Source organism: Mobula hypostoma, chromosome 9 (assembly GCF_963921235.1).
Source record: "Mobula hypostoma chromosome 9, sMobHyp1.1, whole genome shotgun sequence".
Lineage (NCBI taxonomy): Eukaryota > Metazoa > Chordata > Chondrichthyes > Myliobatiformes > Myliobatidae > Mobula > Mobula hypostoma.
The window spans coordinates 24,771,172-24,794,053 of record NC_086105.1 but is presented as its reverse complement, the minus strand read 5'-3'; the positions used below and the strand labels follow the sequence as shown (position 1 = coordinate 24,794,053).

The following is a 22,882-nucleotide window of genomic DNA, read 5'->3' as shown; positions in this document are numbered from 1 at the left end:
CTGTAACAAAGCCAAATGTATTAAACAAGACACTTTTAAGCTGAAGGGATAGATATACACATAGCCTAGTGTTAAGCTGTTGTGTAATGTTCTGGCCTTTTAAAAATGTCATAATAATCCTGATTCTTCACTACTCATGATTTTACGGCTTGAACTAAATTAACCAGATTACCAGTAGAGCTAGGACTTGATGTTTCAATCCCTATGGTAAATTGGCACTCTCAATGTTGATAGTGGGTTTGTAGTGGTGACAAGAAGGGAGGGTAGGTACGTCATCAGGGTCATCAGGTGGGCACCCTCCTTCTTTGACGTTTCGTTGATAAGCCCACAACGTCTCCAGAGGGCTCAACGGTGCTACCTGGCATCCCAGATACACACCCCTCAGTTCCATACCCTCCTGTCTTCATCTTGCAGCCCAGTTGTTGTCTTTCCTTTTAATCCAAATCCAATTGCTGCTTTCTTCTGCTGCATTTGACAAGGACTTGATTGCTTGTTGGAGGGAGTAACCCCTCACCCCCAACTGCTTCAATAGAGAATAGAACCTGAGACATTATACATTCTTGTTGATGATTAGTTTAATGATTAGCAAAGTTTAGAAGACATATATGCTTAATTCCTACAATGAGACTGTTTAAACCGTGTACCATCCCAAATCCTCCTGGAAATGCAATTATCCTGTATGTTTCATTATTACATACACTTTAGATTAGAAAAGATACATATTTTAATGTAAAATCAATAGCTGATTCTTCTTAATTTGATACAAAAGTTTTGGTTTATTAGTAATGACAAGTGTACTGAGATAGGTAAAAAGCTTTTACTTGCTTGTCATCTAGACAGATACATCCATACCCAAGCACATCAAGGTTGTAGAAAAGTAAACAGAATGCAGAATATAATGTTACAGTTACAGAGAAAGATCAGTACAGGTGGACAAATACATTGCAAAGGCCTGATGAAATAGATAGGGAGATCAAGATTCCATCTTTTAGTATGTGAGCGGTCCATTCAAGAGTGACCATAGTGGGACAGAAAGTGTTCTTGAGGCTGGTGGTGCTTGTAATCAAGCTTTTGTATCCTCCTCCTAACCAGGAGAGGGGAGAAGGGAGAACGACCAGGGCAGGAAGGGTTCTTGATTACATTGGCTGCTTTCCTTGGCAGTGGGAAGTGCAGACAGTCAGTGGAGCCACAGGCTGGGTACTGTGATGGTAGGGGCTGCAGTCTTGCAGCCTTTGCAAAAACAAACACCAGTGCAGCAGAATTAAAATAATGCCTTACCACATTGATGCATTTTGGAAACAACAATAAACGTTGTACCTACTGGCAGCAAAAGAACAGTGTTTGTTGCTACTTTTACTTCTTTATTAGCTCCTAGTAATGTGGCTCTACCTAAACATTGGGTGGCAAGTGTAGCTCCTTAGAATATACACAGACAACTATTGCTTTGTTAGGGAAGAAAGAAAATGGCAGTAATAATCCTGCTGCTGGTAAAGGGGGGGTGGGTGGATTTTCAACATGCCTTCATAAAATGGTCCTGTTAAGATATCCTGAATCTAAGTTAAATGCAAGCAACCATTGTTTACATCCTACTTCAGAGTTAAGAGCTACTGAATGAGACCTCATCCATTACAAGGAATAAAACTTTCATTTTCATATGGAGTTCTCACTAATGTATTTTTTATTTTACATTTCTACTATGGATGCATTGTTTGCTACACTTCCACTTTTAACCAGAAATCCAACAATAATTAATTGAACACATCACACTTATAGCTCTGAGATTGGTTAAGAGCAACAGTGTACTTCTGTGGTATACCAAATATTAACTGCTCAATGCTTTCTATTTACCTTTTGTCTCAAGAGGGAAATTTCTGCTGTTGCACAGACTATTAAACTGAATATTCCTGCAAGGAACGTATGTAAAGCAAGGATAGAAAGCAAGAATATCAGTTGAAGACTGGAATTTTTTTCCTCCACCATGTTTTATTCGCTGGATGCTTGCCAAACTGATGAGCTATTGATCATCACAAAAAGAGTGCAATCTTTCAGTTTACCAGTTTTCATAGCTTCTGTATAATTTACCTTTCCTGAAATGCTTTCTGTATGTCCAGAATGTTGCCATGGTTACACTGTTGGCTGCTTAGAGCTGATACCTTCTTACATGCCAGCCATTGCAGTCAGCATTTCAACTTGTGTATCAGCTTGTCAGCATTTCACAAGGAAACTCTTTTTAATCTGGGATTGAAGGCATCAAAGAATCAGATTAGTTACACACAGACCAGGAGATTGTCATAATTAATAAGGTTGGCTGTTTATTTTAAATAAGCACAGCTGGTTCTAACTAAATTGTAGTTAGTTAAAGCAGCAGTGATTTTTATTATCACATTTAAAGGTCTGAAGAAGCAAAAAAAGCTTTAAAAGTCATTGATCAGCATTTAGGAGGAAAGGAAAATTAATGTTTTATTATGACTCCTATTCTGAATTCAGTTGTAAAGTTCAAATTCATTTATGTCAACCATTATTTTTTAGTGGTATCTCTCCTGAACAGATGTGAAAATATCTTGTTTATATATCATAATCAGAACATCCTCAGTCTACTATCCTAACCTATCCACTCCATCTGCCTTCAATTTGTTTTGGGCCAATGTGATAGAAACGTAATTTTAACAAACGGAATTCAGTGATAGCTTACTATAGTTCAGTTAAAGTTTAGAATCCAGTTTCTTTCTTTTGAATCAATAACTATTTAGTTCAATGTGCCATTTTGTGCCAATTTAGAATTATGATTTATTACTTAAAAATTACAGTTATGGATTGTTCAAAATCTGCTAAGATGTTGCTCTAAATATGCCAGAATCAAAATTCGCAGGGGCTGAAGCTAAGGTGGAAGGTTGTAGATGCTTCAGGAAAAAATTCTCCAATACTTCTTTTGACAGTAACCCTAATGCTTTCAGCAAGCACTTTTCTCTTCAGCAAACATTCCATTGCTACAAGTCACACCTTTATGTACAATAGATTTAATCTTTAGCAAAGAGTTGAACAGCAACATTTAAACTATCATTCGTTCACATCCTACAGAGGTTAGAGTCGAATTCCCTCTTCACGTATCATGATTCCTATTCATGTTTGTTTTTCACCAGTCCTTTTTTATGTTTTTGCTCTACTTTTGCCATTTTACTGAGATTACACATCCATTAATTCTGGCAATATGGCCCATACTCCACTGGACAAATATTTACGATTAATAGTCCGACATTACAAAGTTTCTCACTAATAACATGTTTAAAGGAGAATGAAGACATAAACCTGAAGACTTTTAGTCTTGTCATCCAGAGACAAATTGTCTGAATCTGATCTGTGGCATAAGAAATAAGATATTTTTAAAAAAGTCATGAGACCCTTGAAGGTACTCCTCCATTCGATAAAAACAGTATTCCTGTATTTGGTAGAGTATGGTAATTCCTATTAATTGACAATCTTTCTGGGCTAGCATTTTTTCTAGAAAACAGGGATCAGAAGCAAGAATAGTTATGTATATCCTGGAATATTCCCTCCATCTCAGGCAAAACAATTTTAGACCTTTCGCAGACAGCAAGTAACCAATTACTTTACTAACACCTATGTTGAGAAATGCCACATGACATATGGTGAAGAAAGGTTTACAAGGTCAGTTATTTAGAATGTACAGCCAAAGATTGTAACTCTTCTTGTATGTTTGGAATGGGTGGGGAAGGAAGTGTTAATACCTTGTATATGACATCCAGCTATCTTGACCAATCCATTAAAATAATCCACATTAATATAACTGAGCTGCATAAGGTGCAAATACATACAAGTTTTGCTTTTTATTTACATTTCCCATGTCAAACTTTAGCTCTGTACTGTTAATCATGATAATGTGATAGGTTTGAAATTACTGAAGCTAATTCAAAATTTATTTATTTACATCTTTTAAGGACTCTTTGATTTTTCATCTCATTTTCTTGATATTTATTGCTTATTTATTGATTATTATTATTTTCTTTTTTGTATATGCACAGTTTGTTGGCTTTCGCACACTGGTTGGAGCACCAAGATGGTGCAGTCTTTCAAGTTGATTTTTTTCAGTTATTATTCTATTGTGGATTTATTGAGTATGCCTGCAACAAAACGAATCTCAGGGCAGTACATGGTGACATATATGTACTTTGCTAATAAAGTTACTTTGAACTTTTGATAAAAACCACAGGCAAGACTTTGTTGAACAAAATCAGCCCCATAACTATATTTAAACGCAAACAACAGGAATTCTGCAGATGCTGGAAATTCAAGCAACATACATCAAAGTTGCTGGTGAACGCAGCAGGCCAGGCAGCATCTATAGGAAGAGGCGCAGTCGACGTTTCAGGCCGAGACCCTTCGTCAGTGGAGTCCTGACGAAGGGTCTCGGCCTGAAACGTCGACTGCGCCTCTTCCTATAGATGCTGCCTGGCCTGCTGCGTTCACCAGCAACTTTGATGTATGTTGCCATAACTATATTCTTGTATTGCCTGAATTTTTTTAGATTAAAATAAAATTATGAGTACCTATGTTTGCATTTTTCACAGTAAACATTATGGGAAGTGGTTCCTGTTTATTTAAAATTAAAAATCCATGGGCAATATGAAGTTGACTTTAACCAGCAGTCAGCTTTTAAAACTGCAATAAGACCTGGAAATCCAAGCATACCCTGTAATGTACTAACGGAGACAAAGGGCTAAATCTGCTGGGCTATGCTCTTGAGGACCAATAGCAGGTTCCAATCGCCCTATTACAAGGGCCCAAGAATCCTTTTGATTTCAATGGGGAATGTAGGAAAAAAATTTGATGGTAAAGAAATCACTTAGAGTAAATACTTAGTTTTATTTTAGTTTTAATTATTTATCCATGTGTTGGCATGTGGCCAAATGGTTAAGGCATTGGTCTAGTGATCTGAAGGTCACTAGTTCGAGCCTCAGCTGAGGCAGCGTGTTGTGTCCTTGAGCAAGGCACTTAACCACACATTGCTCTGCGATGACACCAGTGCCAAGCTCTATCGGCCCTAATGCCCTTCCCTTGGACAACGTCGGTGGTGTGGGCGTGGAGAGGGGAGTCTTGCAGCATGGGCAACTGCCAGTCTTCCATACAACCTTGCCCAGGCCTGCGCCCTGGAAACTTTCCAAGGCGCAAATCCATGGTCTCACGAGACTAACGGATGCCTATATATTTATCCATCTTCAATTAATCTAAATTTTTGATTTTTTTCAGCATTTTACAAAATAATTGGCTTTAATATCAACAGATTTTCAAATGCATCTGATGTCGGATATTTAAGAACTATCAACATCAATTGCAACTTTCACAGTTGCCAAGCATTCCACAACTTTTTAATTGACAGGGTTATTTTAGGAATGAGACTCCAACTGTGGCCCTGACATAAACAGGCCTCCTATATCAGGCCAGGGTATGTGAAGCAGGTATAGACAGCCTACTGGCTTTAATCCTGGCCAGTATCATTCGGCTCAACATGTTTAATGTAATTGCAGATTCTGCAACAGGAAGGATGGTTGTGAATAAATAATTAAACAGGATAAAGACAATAATGGAGATAGTGTGGCATTATCGTATTAATAATATCCATGAGAGAATTTGATACATATAATATTAAATAAATTTCTATAACTCAAAGTTCAAAGTAAGTTTATTATCAAAGAACACACACTGTATGGAACCATCTGCTACTCTCAGATTCATTTTCTTGCTAGCATTTATAGAAATACAATATAATTTTACTAAAACTATATACATATGCCAACAGACTGACAAACAACTAATGTCCAAAAGGCAAACTTGTGCAAATAAAAAAAAACAAAAGAATATAAGTTGTAAAGAGTCCTTGCAAATTAATCCGTAGATCAAAGAATCAGTTCGAAGTATCATAACTGAAGTTATTGATACTGGTTCGCGAGCCTGATGGCTGTAAGACAAGAACTGCTCCTGAACCTGGTGGTGTGGGACCTGAGGCTACTGTCCCTCCTGCCCAATGTATAGGTCTTCTTCAGTCTGGTACATTTCAAGTTGAAGTTCAAGGTAAGAACTGAAAATTAATCCTAGGAAAGATGTTTGTTTAAAAAAAACATTGTCCCAAAGTTTTTAATCACCAGGTCCTTGACCAAATTGCTTTTGTTAATAATGAATGGTTGTCACTTCCACATTATGAAGGAGCAAACACTCTAGATGTCATAACTAAAAGTAATAACTCTAATTACTATGTCACAATGCTAATGGACAGTGCAATTCTATCTTGCTGCATGTTATTTTTCAACATAAGTCTTACTTTAGAAGTGTAAAGTTTTCATTGGCCATGCTACCCTAATATTTTAAAATCTTGTACAAGGTTATTTTCTGTTTACTTTGCTGAAGGGCTCAGAAATAGAGCACCTACTATTCTCAATTCTTACTACCTTAACACAGTGAAAAACAAAGTTGGAGTACAATGTTGTAAGTTTTTATATTTAACAATTGTAGCTGCTTGGTAAAAATGTACAATGCTAGAACAGAAAGGGCAGCTGTGAGTAGGGAGAGAGCTAATTGTTTGAAGATCAGGTGTGATAGAACATGTACAAAAGATCATTTCCTTGGGTACGATCCTACTTATGTTATTGCTGCTGAAGATTTTCAACTTATTTGTATATTCATTTGTGGCATGTTTAACCATTCTTTTGCCATTTAATTTTAGTACACACCCAAAGGCATGCCATTTTATTTTGTATTGCTTTGATTATTTCGAATATTATCAATTTTCTTTTTATCCTCACTCTGTACAGTTTTAATTAGGCTCATCTTTGATGATGAAATCGCAATCTGACTGTACTACTGCAGCAGGATATTGTTAACACCATATGTACATTCTTAAAGAAAGCTAATTTTAGTTTTTGCTGCCTCAATACTGTACTTTGTGAAGTTTCAGACTTCTTTGATAGACTAAATTAGCCCAAATACACATTTTGACCTTATTGTTATTTGTCTAGACATCTGTAGATTATAAACTGATGTACTGCATATCAAATTCCAATGGCAGAAATTGAAATACCAATTTATTTATACAATTACTAGCACTGTGAAATATTACTGCAGGTTGCCTATTTGTTGCATAGCAACCACAAGGTGCTAACAATGTGAATTGATAACTGGTGATATTCTTGATGGCTGTTCAACATATGAAAGAAGATACCCTCTATGGGTGAGAATGTAGTCATATGTGGTCAAAATATTAACTACTGGATTTTTAAAAATTCATTTTTGGCTCTGGACATAGCTAGTAAGAATTTTTTGTCCTTCAATAGGTGTTGAGCCACGAGCCACTTTCTGCTGTCTTTCTGGTGAAGATTATCCATAATGCTTTAGGAGAGAAAGAGGGGGGGGAGGAGAGAGAGGGGGGAGGGGGGAGAGGTGGGAGAGGGGGTGAGGGGGTGGTTCAGAGACGAGGGGGAGAAAGGGGCAAGGGGGAGGGGAGAGAGGGACGAGGGGGAGGAGTGAAGGGGGAGGGAGGGGGCAGAGAGAGAGGTGGAGAGAGAGACGGGAAGGGGAGAGAGAGAGAAAGGGGGAGAGAAAGAGAAGGGAGAGGGAGATCGAGAGATCCATAATTTAGACCCAGGGATGATGGAGGGCCAAGCTTCACGTTCCAAGTGAGAATGTGTGCATTTGCAGGAGAACATGCATATCCTCATACACTGGTTGCCCTTATCTAACATGGTGACAGAGTTTGTGGCCTTTGTTAGTATTGTCAGAGAATCCTGGGCAAGGAAAAGCAGTGTGGTTTTGCTAGTGGAGGGAAAAAGTGTTTAAATTGTTTGATGGGATGCCAATGAACTAGGCTGCTTTGTCCTGGATGGTGCTAAAATTTGTTGCTACTCATACAAAGAGATGGTTTTCCATCACACTGCTGACGTGTTAATGTAGATAGTAAAAAGACCTATTGGTACAGGGAAGAGAGTCATTCACCAAGCCTTTGACCTGCAGCCATACACATGGCATTTAAGTGGTTGGTCTAGTTTAGCTTTTGAGCAAGAGTAGCTTTTCAGGACATGGTTGGTGGGAGACGCAGTGGTGGTAATGCCATTGAATTCCAAGGGTAGGCAACAAGAAGATTTTCTGTTGGAGATTATTGCCTAGTTCTTATGGCCAAAATGTCAAAATATTGTCTAGGTCTTGCTGCATAGATGGGCAGCTTCATTTGCTGAGGAGTTGTGAATAGAAATTAATATTATGCAATTATCAGTGAATATCCCCTCTTCTGACCTTGTCATGGAAGGAAGATCATTGATGAAGAAACAGATGTTTGTACTTGAACCAGTAGCCCAATGAACTCCTGCACTGATGTCTTGAGGCTAGGATGACTGATTTACAACAACTACAACCTTGAGCAAGGTACAATTCCAAACACTACATTTTCACCTTGATGCCTACTGAAATGAGTTTTACGATGGCATTAAAATGCTACCACAACTCATCCTCATTCCTTATTCAACAAGAATTCCTTATTCCCCTGGCTGCACAATAATAGTAAAATAAAAGCAGTCTGTGGTAGCGTACATTCTTTTTATGCTGCTGGTCCACAATACCTCATGGAGGCCCAATACTGACTTTCCACATCTTTTCTGAGTTTAATCCATCTAGCACATTTGTTGTGCCACATAACATAATAGAGGGTATTCCTAGTGTGAAGAACAGACTAGTTCAAGGATGTATGGTGATCACAGCTACCAATGTTCTCATGTATAGATGCACCTGCCACATGTAAATTGGTGAAGACAACATCAGGTACAAATCAAAAGAAGTTTCAAGTTGGCAACAAAAATTAAAAGACGATAGTAATCTCAGTAAATTACAATGATATAATTTCATTTCACTAAATCATCTTTGCTTGGGCAACAATGAGTTACTCTATTGACTAGAAATTATTCCCTCAAATCTGCAGTGAGAGAAAAAAAAAATGGCAGCCTAACCTGGTGTAGAGCAATTTCACATAATTTATGGATGTTTTTAAGCCAATGGAAAATCTATCTTCTCATTGTTGATGGGATTTTTGCTCTCCTTATCACTTTACTTCTGGTTAAAACTTTCCTAAATGACAACAGTAGTACAAGCAGCAAAATTTATCTCATTACGCTCAGTTTCAAATTATATTTACCCATTACTCCTGTCATCATTGATTTCCATAAATGTCTAGTTCTCCAAACAAATTACTTCAATATCTTTATTCTCAGTCTCAAATTCTAGCGCTAGCTCACATTTCTCTACCTCCGCAATTGCTTCCAAAACTTTGGTCCTCCACTTCTAGTCCTCACTTCACTTTTAATAACCAACTATTCAGTGACTCTGCTTTACTTCTCTGAAACTATTTCCTTAAAAAACTCTGCTTCAAAATATTCTTCAAGATGGTTTTGACAACCTCACTCAGAAATTCATGGCTTAACATCAATTTCTCTACAAAGTGCCTCAAGAATATTGAATACTCCTTCAGTTAAGTTATAACATACGGCCAGAAGAAGACAATAGATTCAAAAGTAATAATGTTCAAGAGAAGATTAAATATTGTTTTCTTCACAAACCAGTACATTTGTAAACAGATTCCCAGGTAAAACAACTACCGCAGAATTCTTTTGATGACCAGCCCTTCCTATCTCTGTCTTTTTATGTTACAGCATTAAATAACTGGTTCCTTTACAAAGAGACAACTCATTACACATTATCAGTGATAGTCAAAAAGCAGGTGGAGTTCTGTACTTTTAAAAAATTACAACTTTGCAATGTCTTCACTAAAATAAATTTGCTCAAGGTTCTGATCAAAATGTTATCAGACCAGTTGTGATACTTCGCCAAATAATGCAATGATACAACAAGTGAAAATAAGGAGTGCCTTAAAGATAAGAGAGCTGAACAGAGAAATTGTTGGGGATAACATTCCACACCATTGGACCACAGCACAATTGTAAGAAAGTGGGCAACAAGTCAGACTAGATCTGGAAGACCTTGCAAAATTCCCTTAATGTTGAGTAGGTAGTGTAGGGATAAACATGACCAAGCATTTCTTTTGAAATATTCAGTCAAGGGATGTGGGCTTTGCAGGCTGAGCCAGCAATTTAATTGCCCTTCCCTAGTTTCCATTGAGGTGGTGGTGATGAGTTGCCTTCTTGAACTGCTGCAGTCCTTAGGTGTAAACACAAGGAATTCTGCAGATGCTGGAAATTCAAGCAACACACATCAAAGTTGCTGGTGAACGCAGCAGGCCAGGCAGCATCTCTAGGAAGAGGTACAGTCCACGTTTTGGGCCGAGAACCTTCGTCAGGACTAACTGAAGGAAGAGCTAGTAAGAGATTTGAAACTGGGAGGGGGAGGGGGAGATCCAAAATGATAGGAGAAGACAGGAGGGGGAGGGATGGAGCCAAGAGCTGGACAGGTGATTGGCAAAAGGGGATACGAGAGGATCATGGGACAGGAGGCCCAGGGAGAAGGAAAAGGGGGAGGGGGAAAAACCCAGAGGATGGGCAAGGGGTATAGTGAGACGGACAGGCCTCCTGTCCCATGATCCTCTCATATCCCTTTTGCCAATCAACTGTCCAGCTCTTGGCTCCATCCCACCCCCTCCCACTTTCAAATTTCTTACTAGCTCTTCCTTCAGTTAGTCCTGACAAAGGGTCTCGGCCCGAAACGTCGACTGTACCTCTTCCTAGAGATGCTGCCTGGCCTGCTGCGTTCACCAGCAACTTTGATGTGTGGTCCTTAGGTGTAAGTATGTTCACAATGGTGTTAGGGATTGAAGGAATGGTGATAAATTTCCAAGTCAGGATGGTGTGTGGCCTGGAAGACAACTTTCAGGTGGTGGTGGTTCCCATGCTTTTGCTGCCTTTGATCTTCCAGCTAATAGAGATTGTTTAGAAGGGACACTCGAAGGAGACTTAGCAAGGGACAGTACTGTAGTAATCTTGTAAATGGTACAAAAAATGCTTCTGTGAATTAGTAGAGGAGTGAAAGGAAGGGGTGCCTTTACTTGGGCTGTTATGGCCTGTTTGATGTTTTTTGCACTACTTATTTATTTTGATATATTCTTCTCATTGTAATTTATAGTTGTTATTACTATCTACAGTATTGCAATATACTACCGCTGCTGTGAAACAACAAATTTCATGATGTATGGGATAGTACACCCGGTTCTGAGCTTTGAGTGCAAATATGAAAATGGTAATTTTAAACCAGAAGCAAATTACAGACAGTGAGGACAATGATCTGAGGGATAATGTGAGGCTGCTAAATAAGATAAGGGCTTATGGTATTATAGGAAAGATACTAGCATGGATAGAAGATTAGCTGGAGGCTAAGAGTAGGAATAAATTGGGCCTTTTCTGGTTGACTGCCAGTGACTAGTTGTGTTCCACAGGGATTGTTATTGGGATCACTTCTTTTCACGTTATATGTGACAAAGATTTGGATGACAAAATTGATGGCTTTGTGGCCAAGATGATACACAAGATAGGCAGAGGGGCAGGTAGTGTTGAGGAAGCAGGGAGTCTGCAGTAGGACTTAAACAGATCAGAAGAATGAGCAAAGAAGTGTCAGATGGAATATAGTGTAGAGAAGTGTACTGTCATGCACTTTGGTAAAAAGTAAAAGGGGGAGAAAATTCAGAAATTAGAGTTACAAAGGAAATCCTTGTGTAGGATTTCTTAAAGGTTACTTGAAGTTGGTGGTAAGGAAAGCAAATGCGATGTTAGCATTCATGTCAAGAGGACTAGAATATAAAAGCAAGGATTTAATGCTGAGGCTTTATAAGGCATTGGTCAGATCATGCTTGGAATACTGTGACCGGTTTTAGGTCCCTTATCTAAGATAGGATGTAGCATTGGAGAGAGTCCAGAGGAGGTTTGGAAGGATTATACTGGGAATGAAAGGGTTAACATGAGGAACATTTGATGGCTCCATGTTCTTCATTAGAAAGGGTTATGGGTGAAAGGCAGGAGAATGGGGTTGAAAGGGATAATAAATCAGCCATGATGGAATGGCGGAACAGACTCAATGGGCCAAATAGCCTACTTTTGCTCCTATGGCTTAAGGTCTTATGGTCTAATATGAATTGGGTTCTGGGCACCACAACTTTTGAATGAGCTCAATTAAAACCACAAAGGTTCATTTTTAAACAACAGCTCAGGTTCCATTGTTAGTTGGTATGGAAAACTTAAAAATAGGTTTATAGAGCTTCATTACCAGATATTTATAAGGAAAAAATTCCAAATCGTTCTACTCAAATTAGATTTAGCTGAGAACCATTTAAAACAATATCTCACTGAGCAGTTTAATATATAGATAGCAAATGTTCTGTGGCACAGTTAAAGGGAAATTGGGTGGTTGTAGTATAAAGGGCCGGAACCATAAAAGGGGATCACTTCCCCTTACCACTCCGCTTGTAAACCAATGAAGTGGAGAATTTTCCCGATATGGAATGCATCTGATTTTCACTTGAACAGTGTATGAATCATTTAAGAGAGTTAGATTGCCCATTATTTAATAAAAAACACCAAAAATTACATAAGAGTTTCATGTATGTTTCTTGCTAATTCCACCAACACATTGTTCATGTCTATTATCCCGTTAAAACAGTTGTTTCATTTGCAACTCTGACAAAGAGTTCACCACTTGATTGTTAATGCTTTGTCTCTTTATAAAATGAAACTCAGACTGTGAATTTTCATTCTGTGTTCTATAAGATGTTGTGCACTTAAGAGCCAAATTTCTATATTTTGTTAACATTTCATGACAGCATAAACTCTGTCTGGTCAAATGTCAGTAGCTCAGAGAAACAAAAGAAGTCCCTTGCCAAATGTTTGATATATAATTATGTACAGTATAGAACATGATCCTACACTATTTAGGAAGAGTATTATTTTGGATGGAATGGCCCTGTGTAATAGTATCATTGATTTATTTTATGATCCAGAATTCTGCTGAAGTTGAAACAATATGCATTCCAAAATAAAAAGTTAGGAACCTGTCACTATAACAAATCCAGGAATAAAATACTATAAAACTGAGTACACACTACATTTTTCTATCACAAGTTAATACATAATTTCAAACAATTGAGAGTCTGTGAGTGTTTTGAAATGCTAATTGAGATGCAGTTAATCCTGGCACAAACTGGATTAATTTTAGATTAGTATTTTACAAATCAGGTTCTTTCCAAAACTTACGGTGTAAATAGGTACTCGGGCATTATCGTAATGAACCTTGTGCTTTAGTACATGACTATACATCATCTGATGGAAAAAAATGTTTTTTTTTTGTAGGCAATTCCGCTCATTATAAAGGACATTCAAGAAAAGTGGACAGATAACAGGAAAATAAATGATGTGCATAATCTCCCAAAAGTCTGCAGGGTTTCGTCCTAGTTCATCAAATACTCATCACAAAAGGTCAAACAGCATTCATATGCCCAATGTGCGTGGCATTTTTGGACAAGGTAATTGAAACAACGGGGAACCGGCCGCTCACCTGGAATACATGGGATTGTAGGTGTTGAGTACTTGGTAATAGATGATCTGGTGATTGAGCTTAACAGCAGTAATTACAAGAACTTTAAAAGAATTATTACTGTGTAGAGGGACCCAATCCAAGATGAAGGATGCATCATTCAATGCTTATTTTTTTCTAGGGTTAATAGTAACTGCAATAATGCAAACTGTAGGGAGAAATATGGACTGTCCAATGTTATGCATTTGTGAAATCAGACCATGGTTCACACCAAGATCCAATTATATGGAAGCTCCTACAACAGACTGCAATGATTTAAATCTGGCAGTACTGCCACAAGTATTACCAGCTGAGACACAGGTTTTGTTGCTGCAAAGTAATAATATTTCAAAAATCAAGAACAAAATAGACTACTTGATCAACCTGACAGAGATAGACTTATCCCAAAACAACTTTTTAGCTATCCGTGATGTTAACCTAGGAAAGATGCTTCGGCTACTCTCTCTGCACTTAGAAGAAAATAAGCTCCATGAGTTGCCTAACAACGGCTTGCTTGGACTCAACAATCTACAGGAACTTTATGTTAATCATAATCAGATTTCCAGCATTTCATCAGGAGCATTTACAGGGCTTGATAATCTCCTCCGACTCCATCTGAATTCTAATCAGCTGTCCACGATTGAAAGCAAGTGGTTTGAGGCTATTCCAAGCTTGGAGATTCTAACAATCGGAGAAAACCCTATTTCTCAAATTCAAGACCTGAGCTTCAAACCCCTCAACAATCTGCGGAGTCTGATGTTAGCTGGAATGGAACTCTCGGAATTGGGGGAAAATACTTTGATTGGCCTGAACAACTTGGAAAGCATTTCTTTTTATGACAACAGACTTATCAGAGTTCCCAATGAAGCTCTTCAAAAAGTCCCTAATCTCAAATTTTTGGATTTGAATAAAAACCCTATTCAGAGAATACAACAAGGCGATTTCAGAAATATGTTGCACTTGAAAGAGTTGGGCATTAATAACATGGCAGAATTGGTTTCTATCGACTGCCTTGCTCTTGATAATTTGCCTGAACTAACAAAAATTGAAGCTACAAACAATCCAAAACTTTCATATATTCATCCAAATGCATTTTACAGAGCACCTCAGCTTGAAACGTTAATGCTAAACAGTAATGCACTAAGTGCCCTCTACAAGGATACAGTGGAATCTTTGCCCAAATTGCAGGAAGTCAGCATCCACAGTAATCCAATCAGATGTGATTGCGTCATTCGTTGGATTAACATGAATAAAACACGTATTCGATTTATGGAGCCACAGTCTTTACTTTGTTTTGACCCACCAGAATTCAAAGGTCAGCATGTTCGAGAAATTCCTTTCAGAGAAATGACAGATATGTGCCTTCCATTAATAGCTGCGGAATGTTTACCTTCTGAAGTAAATTTGAACAGCGGAAGCTCCACAACCCTACACTGTCGAGCTACAGGGCAGCCAGAGCCTGAAATTTACTGGATCACACCTTCCGGTAATAAGCTTCTTCCTAACACTGCAACTGATAAATACAATGTATACCTTGAAGGAACACTGGCAGTTTTTAACATAAGCCACAAGGAAGCAGGCTTATATACTTGTGTCGCGCATAATCTGGTTGGAGCAGACTTGAGATCGGTTATCGTAACAGTAAATGGATCATTTCCACCATCCACAAATGAGACAATGAATATTGGAGTAAAAGAAGTTGCAGCACATTCTATTGTGGTGACCTGGAAGGCTGTTTCAAACAGTGTGTCATCTAATATTAAATGGTCTGCCAAAATGGATTTTGATAATCCCAAAGTTACTTACACAGCCAGAGTTCCAACAGATACACATATATATAACTTAACACATTTGAATCCATCAACTGAGTATGAGGTATGTATTCATATAATTAACATTAAACAACAAACGGAAAAGAAATGCCTCAAGGTCACAACAAAAGGAATGGTTTTAGCAGTAAACTCAAGCAGCAGAAGAACAACCTCAACATTTATGGCTGCCCTTGGTGCCATCTTTGGCGCCATTAGCATGGCACGTCTCTATTTCTGTGTGACTTGGAAGAAGTACAATTTTGGGCACAGTCATTTAGAAAAGTACGTACAGAATAAAGCAACATTTCCCTTGAACAAATTTTATCCTCCACTTATAAATCTTTGGGACAAAAATAAAACAAAGGATGGACCACTGGAACTTAAAGGCACTGTAATAGATCTATCAGCAAACTGTTCATAATTTTTTTTGTAAAACAAATGTAAAATAAAAAGCCAGTTGTAACTGGACTGCTTTTAAATGTTGGATACAAAAGAACACAAAAAGCACAGATCCTGTTCACAGTGCTAACGTACAGGGAATGGGAGAAACATGGTCTCCTACTCAGTGCATTTTTAATATGATGAACAGACATACACCACCACTAATAAGGTGGATTGGTGAGGGTCTAGCTCCTTAAAGAATGGCAAGGGAAAGAAACACTCACCACCCAGTATGAGTTGTAACAACCCAACATTTACTCTGTTAATGTGAAACTGCTCACTTCAGTCAAGAAGATACCGTACAATGGTACACTGATGCTTGGCCAAGGTTAAAAGCATTTTTTCTGTATTTACTTATGTAATGTGTAGCAGTAGTGGACTGTACTAGTGGTTTCTGAGCAATACCTCCTTTTCCATTTAACTCAATACTTTAGTTGGCAGGTGTTTAGAAGCTGGGCAGTTAAAAATAGAATGTCACATGTGGTGTTGCTGAATGGATACAATCCGTTAGACTAGATCTCTCAACGAGTAAAATAAATGTGAAATTGACTTTTTTGGAAGTAAGATGAACATTTTTGAATAAACTCACAATATGTCTGATTGACTTTTAAAGTGTTCAAAATATTGCTTTTCTGATCTGGAGGTGTGTTATAAGCTACAAAAACTTACTTAAAACAAACATAAAAGAGCTAAAAATGGATTTCAGTTTCATCTAATTGGCGCATTGCCCTGAACTAATAGTCAACTTCAGGCTTTTTCTATTATTATTAAGGTGAGATGAAGCATTCGATTTTTTTTCATTAACTGAAGTTCAACCATATTTCAAACCCATTTCAATTTCAATCACCTCACTGTACACTAGCTCAAACAGCAGAATACTCAAGCATCTGTTAACCAGCTCTTTACAAAAGCACAAATATTTCCCACATTTCATTTTTAGGAGCTCATATTCAATTTTTTAGAAATAATTTAAGTTCAAATTTATTGTCATTCAACCAAACACATATATACCGGCAAACAAGACAACATTCCTCTAGACCAAGGTGCATGGAATAGTACATATAGCTCACACACATAACACATCAAGTAATATTACCACAAATAAATTAACAAGTAATGAGGTGCATATACAATACAAGTTAAAAAGTAAATGGTATAATGCCACCGATGCTTCATATGTGATGAGACCTGGATGGTGGCAGACAGTTCAGTAGTCCTCTACCCAGGTTATATTTTCAGAGAGCTATTACATTTTCAGAGACATGATGACTTTAAAATATAAGTTTTTATCTTTCAAGGAACAATAATTCTAAAAAATCTGTATTTGTAAAATGCTAATATGTTTTCCACAACCGCTCCAAAAATAAAATTTGCAGAATTGATAAATCACAAAATTGATAAATTACTATTGCTTACAACTCGACATGAGAATTTATCAGGCAGACTTGCTCATACGTCACTACAGGTTTCAGCACCTTGGTCAAAGCATTCAGAGTTAAGCGATTTGTCAAAGGTATGAGATTTAAAATATAACCTATCACAACACAGGCACTGAACAGGTCAGCAGGAACTTGTTCGCATATCTCTTGCCTTCCCTTCTCCTTCTGACTTGTTTTTAATGGCAAAAGTTCAAAAGGTACAAGAAATACTTGGTTGGATGCATCATTTCTATGAATAAAACAAAAGGCACCAAATCTAAGGCAATCATAGCAAGCTAATAAATATCACAAAAAATTGTACCACTTCAATAGAAATGAAACAAACAATGCTCATTCAACTTATTTGGCTTCTTACATGCCTAGAGATACAGTTTACTACCTTATGCTGCAATGCTTTGCAAATCAAAAAAACTCGTCATTTCACAAATGAACAATAAAATAAAAGCAAGTAAAACTCAGAATCAAATACATCTGCTGTCCATATTTTCCTTGAGTTTCTCTCTTCTAGTTTTAACACTTCTTGCGGTACAACTCCCTATCAGTGGCCTACTCACCTATTAACTGAATCATAATCTCCCTATTTTTATATTCAATTCCCCTAATAAATTAATGCATTTTGTTAGCCTTCCTAATCACTTGCTGTATCTGCATATTGCTTTGTAAACCACGCAGAGACTCAGAACTCTCCAACTCATTTAACCTTATAAAATCCTTTTGTAGCTCCCTTGCACCGTCTTCGCGATTTATTTTCCGACCTACCTCTGAGTCAACAGGAAATTTAACAATAATTAATTTGGTACTTTCATCCATGTCATTTATATAAATTGAGAATCCAGCACTGATCCTCAAGACATACATATTGCTACAACCAAAAAAGGCGCATTTATGACTGTTTTCTGATTTTTGCTGGTCAGCCAAATTTCTGTTCATTCCAATAATTATCTCCTACACCAAAAACTTTTAATCTCTATAATAACCTTTGATGTGACACGAGATCGAACACCTTTTGGAAATCTTAGTATATTCAATGGTCCCTTTATTTGCAGCGTTTACCAATTATTATAAGCAAAAGATAGATGGCATTTCAGTTATGTGCCTACCCCACACAGATCTCGGCATTTTTTGTGAAAATATTTGTAGCAGCTCACAAACACTATTAAGCTGCATGATACAAGTCTCAATGTGTATCCATCCCTATAGTATGCAACAACATGTATTAGAGTGGACAAGAAAGTAGAAAAAGAATTACAGATCAATAGGGATAACAAAAAGAACAAAGAGTAAATGGAAATACATAATGTAAATAAAGATAGAGACAGTAAAAACCAAGGACTAAAATGAAAATGCAGCGAGGCAGACATAAATAGTAAGGTGCTAGCAGAAAATACCTGGTAAACACTAGAAAGTTTGCAGATGCTGGAAATCCAAAGCAACACACACAAAATGCTGGAGGAACTCAGCAAGTCAGACAGCATCTACGGAAATGAATAAACAGTCGACGTTTCAGGCTGAGATCTTCTTCAGGATTGACAAGGAAGGGGGAAGATGCCAGAATAAAAACATGAGGGAGAAGCAGGCTAGCTAGAATGTGATAGGTGAAGCCAGATGGATTGGAAAGATAAAGGACTGAAGAAGAAGGAATCTGACAGGAGAGGAGAGTGGACCATAGGAGAAAGGGAAGGAGGAAGGAACCTAGGGGGAGGTGATTGGCAGATGAGAAGAGGTAAGAGGCTAGAGTGGAGAATCAAGGAAGAGGAAGGAGGAGAGAATAATTTTTACCGGTTTAGAAATTGGTATTCATACCATCAGATTGGAGTCTACCCAGAAAGAATATAAGGTGCTGCTCCTCCGCCCTGTGGATAGTCTCATCTTGGTACGAGAGGAGGCCTTGGACCGCTGTGTCGGAACAGAGCATGTCAAAACGGGATGGAATTGCATTTTATTTTTGACACAGTTCAAAAGGTTCAAGAAGCACACTAGTTCATTACAAAAGAATTTATTTAAAGCAGCAGCATACCTAATGTTAATAAAATGGCATCACTTCAACGGCACCAAACTCATTCCAGGCAGCATATGCGGTCACTTAATAAGTTGACAAATATGAAACTATATTCTGCAAGAGCCAACAACAAATAGAGGAATAAAAAGGTAGGGACAAAAATGTCCTCAAATAAAATGAAAAATGATTTAGATATCGCAGTTTTGTTATGTTAGTTAATTAGGTTTAGGCCCTCAGTCCCTTAAATCTATTCCACCATTTAATAAGATCACTGCTGATTTAACAGTAACCTCTGCTCTGCATTCTCATCTGCCTGTGGTAATTTTTTACCTCAGTATCTTTCACAATTTAGCTAAAATATTTCAAATCTCTGCATTCACTGCTCTTTGAGGAAGGGGCTAGCAGGGTGACACAGCCCGAGTAGATACTGCATGAAGTTAAGTATCGTCCCTATGGGTTGCAGCCACGTGTTCTGGTTATATGCCATATTCCACATACACGTTGGGTAAGTGGTTACTGTAAATTAACTCAGTGCATATGAGTGACAAAAGAATCAAGAATGGGAGTTAATTGGCATGAAAAAAGAATAAGTTGGAGTGAAGTGAGGAGGAGAAGGAGACTGATGGGATTGCTCTTTTAGAGCAGGCATAAAGTTTATCTGCATCTTTCTGTACATTGATAAAGTAAGAGTTCCAAAGACTCATGACATTCTGAACAAAAACTTGCACCTCATCTCTGACCAATTTTATTAAATAATAACCTTTGGCTCTTGCTTATTCCACAATCGGAAGCATCTTCTCCACATCTAATCTGTCAAGACCCACTTCAGCAGTCCTCTCTCTCGCTTCTAAAATCCAGTGAAGATTAGAATTCCCTCATACGACAATTTTCCATCCATGCCAATATGTTATCTCTTGCACATGAGCTTTTATTTTCCATTGTAACCTCTGATACAATACCTGACACATTCCAAAATCAAAGCTACTAATAGTGTTCAGTGGATTTAGAATCAGGTTTATTATGACTGTTCTGAATGTTGCTTTGTGGCAGCTGTACAGTGCAAAGACATAGAATTACTACATTACAAAATAAATAAATAGTTCAAAAAAGGAATAATTAAATGGTGTTCCTGAGTTCATTCACTTTTGATAAATCTGACAACAAAGGGGAAGATGTTGTTCCTGAATCATAGAGTGTGGGTCTTCAGGCTCCTACACCTCCTCCCTGAGGATCGAAAGAGATGCAGAGGGTTATAGACTCAGCCAGCTCCACCACCAGCACAACCCTCCCCATGATTGAGGATATCCGGAAAACGTGGTGACTCAGGAAAGTGGCATCCATCATTAAGGATCCCCACCATCCGGCACATACTCTGCCCTCAGTATTACCATTGGTTTAGTCCAGAATCTCCACTTTGCCCATGAGATGGCTTTCCGGAGATCATACCTGGAAGTCTTGTAGCTTTCTTGATCTCCAGACTTGAATGCCTCTATTTGGCCCTCAGCAGCTTCCGGATTTCATGGTTCTTTCAGGGCTTCTGATTGGAGAAGATCTTGAATGATTTTGAGGAGACACTCTCATCTACAACTGTTTTAACCAAGTCTTTCACAACCCTGGTGTAGTCATTCAGATCCTCAAATGAGTGCTTGAACTCAGCCTTGTTCAATGACAAAACAATCCTGCAGGCATTCCTTTGCTTCCCACGACTACATCTCAATCTCTGGAGCCTTGCTTTTTAGGCTCTGCCTATATGCAGGTAGTAGGAGTACAGCCAAATGCTCTGACTTGCCGAAATACGGTTTAGGAAAGGAATGATAATAATTCCTTATCATAGTTCAGCAGTGGTATTCTACTGCAGTAGTACAGAGACAACCCATACCAGCACTGAAAATCAGGATTCCTTGAAGATAGACTGGGAGCCCCAGCGGCAGTGACAGCACAGAGTCAGAAGTCCCAGATCATTGCTGGTGTTTTACATTACACACATACACATAATATGGTTAATTGGGACAGCTCAGGATCATCTTGGCCCAATTAAGCAGCTGCCCCAATTAGCCAAAGTTTCATGGAAATAATTAAGAAGGTATAAAAAAGACAGACTGCCACTTAACTGAGTTAACAAGATATATAATTAAATGAAATACAGAATAAATTAGAACATTACCAAAACTATAGTGCCTATAAAAAGCATTTATAAAAGCCTATAAAACTCCCCCTTGGAAGTTTTCATGTTTTATTGTTTTACAAAATCGAATTACAGTGGATTTAATTTGGCTTTTATTGATACTGATCAACAGAAAAAGACGCTTTGTGTCAAAGTGAAAACAGGCCACTACAAAGTGAGCTAAAGTAATAACAAATATAAAACACAAAATAATTGATTACGCAAGTGTTCATCCCTTTCAGATCAGTATTTAGTAGATGCAACTTTGGCAGCAATTACAGCCTTGAGCCTGCATGGATAGGTCTCTATCAGCTTTGCACATCTGGACAATGAAATTTTTCCCTATACTTCTTTACAAAACTGCTCAAGCGCTGTTAGATTCCATGAGGAGCGTGAGGGAAGAGCTCTTTTCCAAGTCCAGCCACAAATTCTCAATTCGATTGAGGTCTGGACTTGGCCACTCCAGCATATTAACCTTGTTGTTTTTAAGCCACTCCTATGTAGCTTTGACTTTATGCTTGGGGTTATTGCCTTGCTGGAAAAACAAATCCTCTCCCAAGTCAAGTTCTCTTGCAGACTGTATCAGGTTTTCCTTCAGGATTTCCCTATATTTTGCTGCACTCATTTTACCCTCTACCTTCACAAGCCTTCTAGGACCTGCTGCACTGAAACATCCGTAGAGCATGATGCAGTCACCATCATGCATCAAGGTAGGGATGGTTTGTTTTTGATAATGTGTATTATAATGCCAAACATAGTGTATAGTCTGATGGCCAAAAAGCTCAATTTTGGTTTAATCAGATCATAAAACCTTCTTCTAGCCGACTTCAGAGTCTCCCACATGCCTTCTGGCAAACTCTAGCTGAGATTTTATTTGAGTTTTTTTTTCAAAAGTGGCTTTCTCTTTGCCACTCTCTCATAAAGTTGCGACTGCAGAAGCAACCAGGCAACAGTTGTTGCATGTGCAGTCTCACAGCTCAGCGACTGAAGCTTGCAACTCCTCCACAGTTGTCACAGGTCGCTTGGTAGCCTCCCTCACTAGACCCCTTCTTGCATGGTCACTCAGTTTTTGAGGATGGCCATTTCTAGGCAGATTTACAGCTGTGCCATTTTCTTTCCATCTCTTGATGGTTGACTTTACCCCAAGGGATATTCAGTGACTTGGAAATTTTCTCGTATTCATCTCCTAATTTGTGTTTTTCAATAATCTTTTGGCAGAGTTGGTTGGAGTGTTATTTTGTCTTCATGGTGTAGTTTTCCCCAGCATACTGACTAGCTGTATTTTTACTACAGCGAGTTGAAATACAGGTCTCCAAAAACAGATCTCCATTTAATTAATTATGTGACTTATAAAACCAATTGGCTGCACCAGTGATGATGTGGTCTGTCATTTTAAAGGAAGGAATTACTCTTGCTCGTAACCATCACCTCTTTATATTGGCTACCTACCCTCAACTCTTTCAGT

At 38.1% G+C, this 22,882-nt stretch overlaps 2 protein-coding genes across 10 annotated transcripts in view; one reads left to right on the top strand and one right to left on the bottom strand.

The window, feature by feature from the left end:
- lrrn3a (leucine rich repeat neuronal 3a) overlaps positions 1 to 21,027 on the top strand; it is a 59,391-nt gene extending 38,364 nt beyond the window's left edge. For 2 of the 3 annotated variants that reach the window (XM_063057896.1, XM_063057898.1), the window contains one exon: positions 13,341 to 21,027. In XM_063057896.1, the coding sequence (XP_062913966.1) occupies positions 13,669 to 15,795 (2,127 nt within the window). In that variant the 5' untranslated portion in view covers positions 13,341 to 13,668 and the 3' untranslated portion in view covers positions 15,796 to 21,027. Of the gene's footprint in view, positions 1 to 5,911; positions 6,088 to 13,340 lie in introns of all 3 variants that reach the window. The other variant, XM_063057897.1, reaches the window with a different exon arrangement.
- immp2l (inner mitochondrial membrane peptidase subunit 2) overlaps positions 1 to 22,882 on the bottom strand; it is a 561,843-nt gene that overhangs the window by 307,346 nt on the left and 231,615 nt on the right. The gene's annotated exons all lie outside the window — the stretch shown is intronic.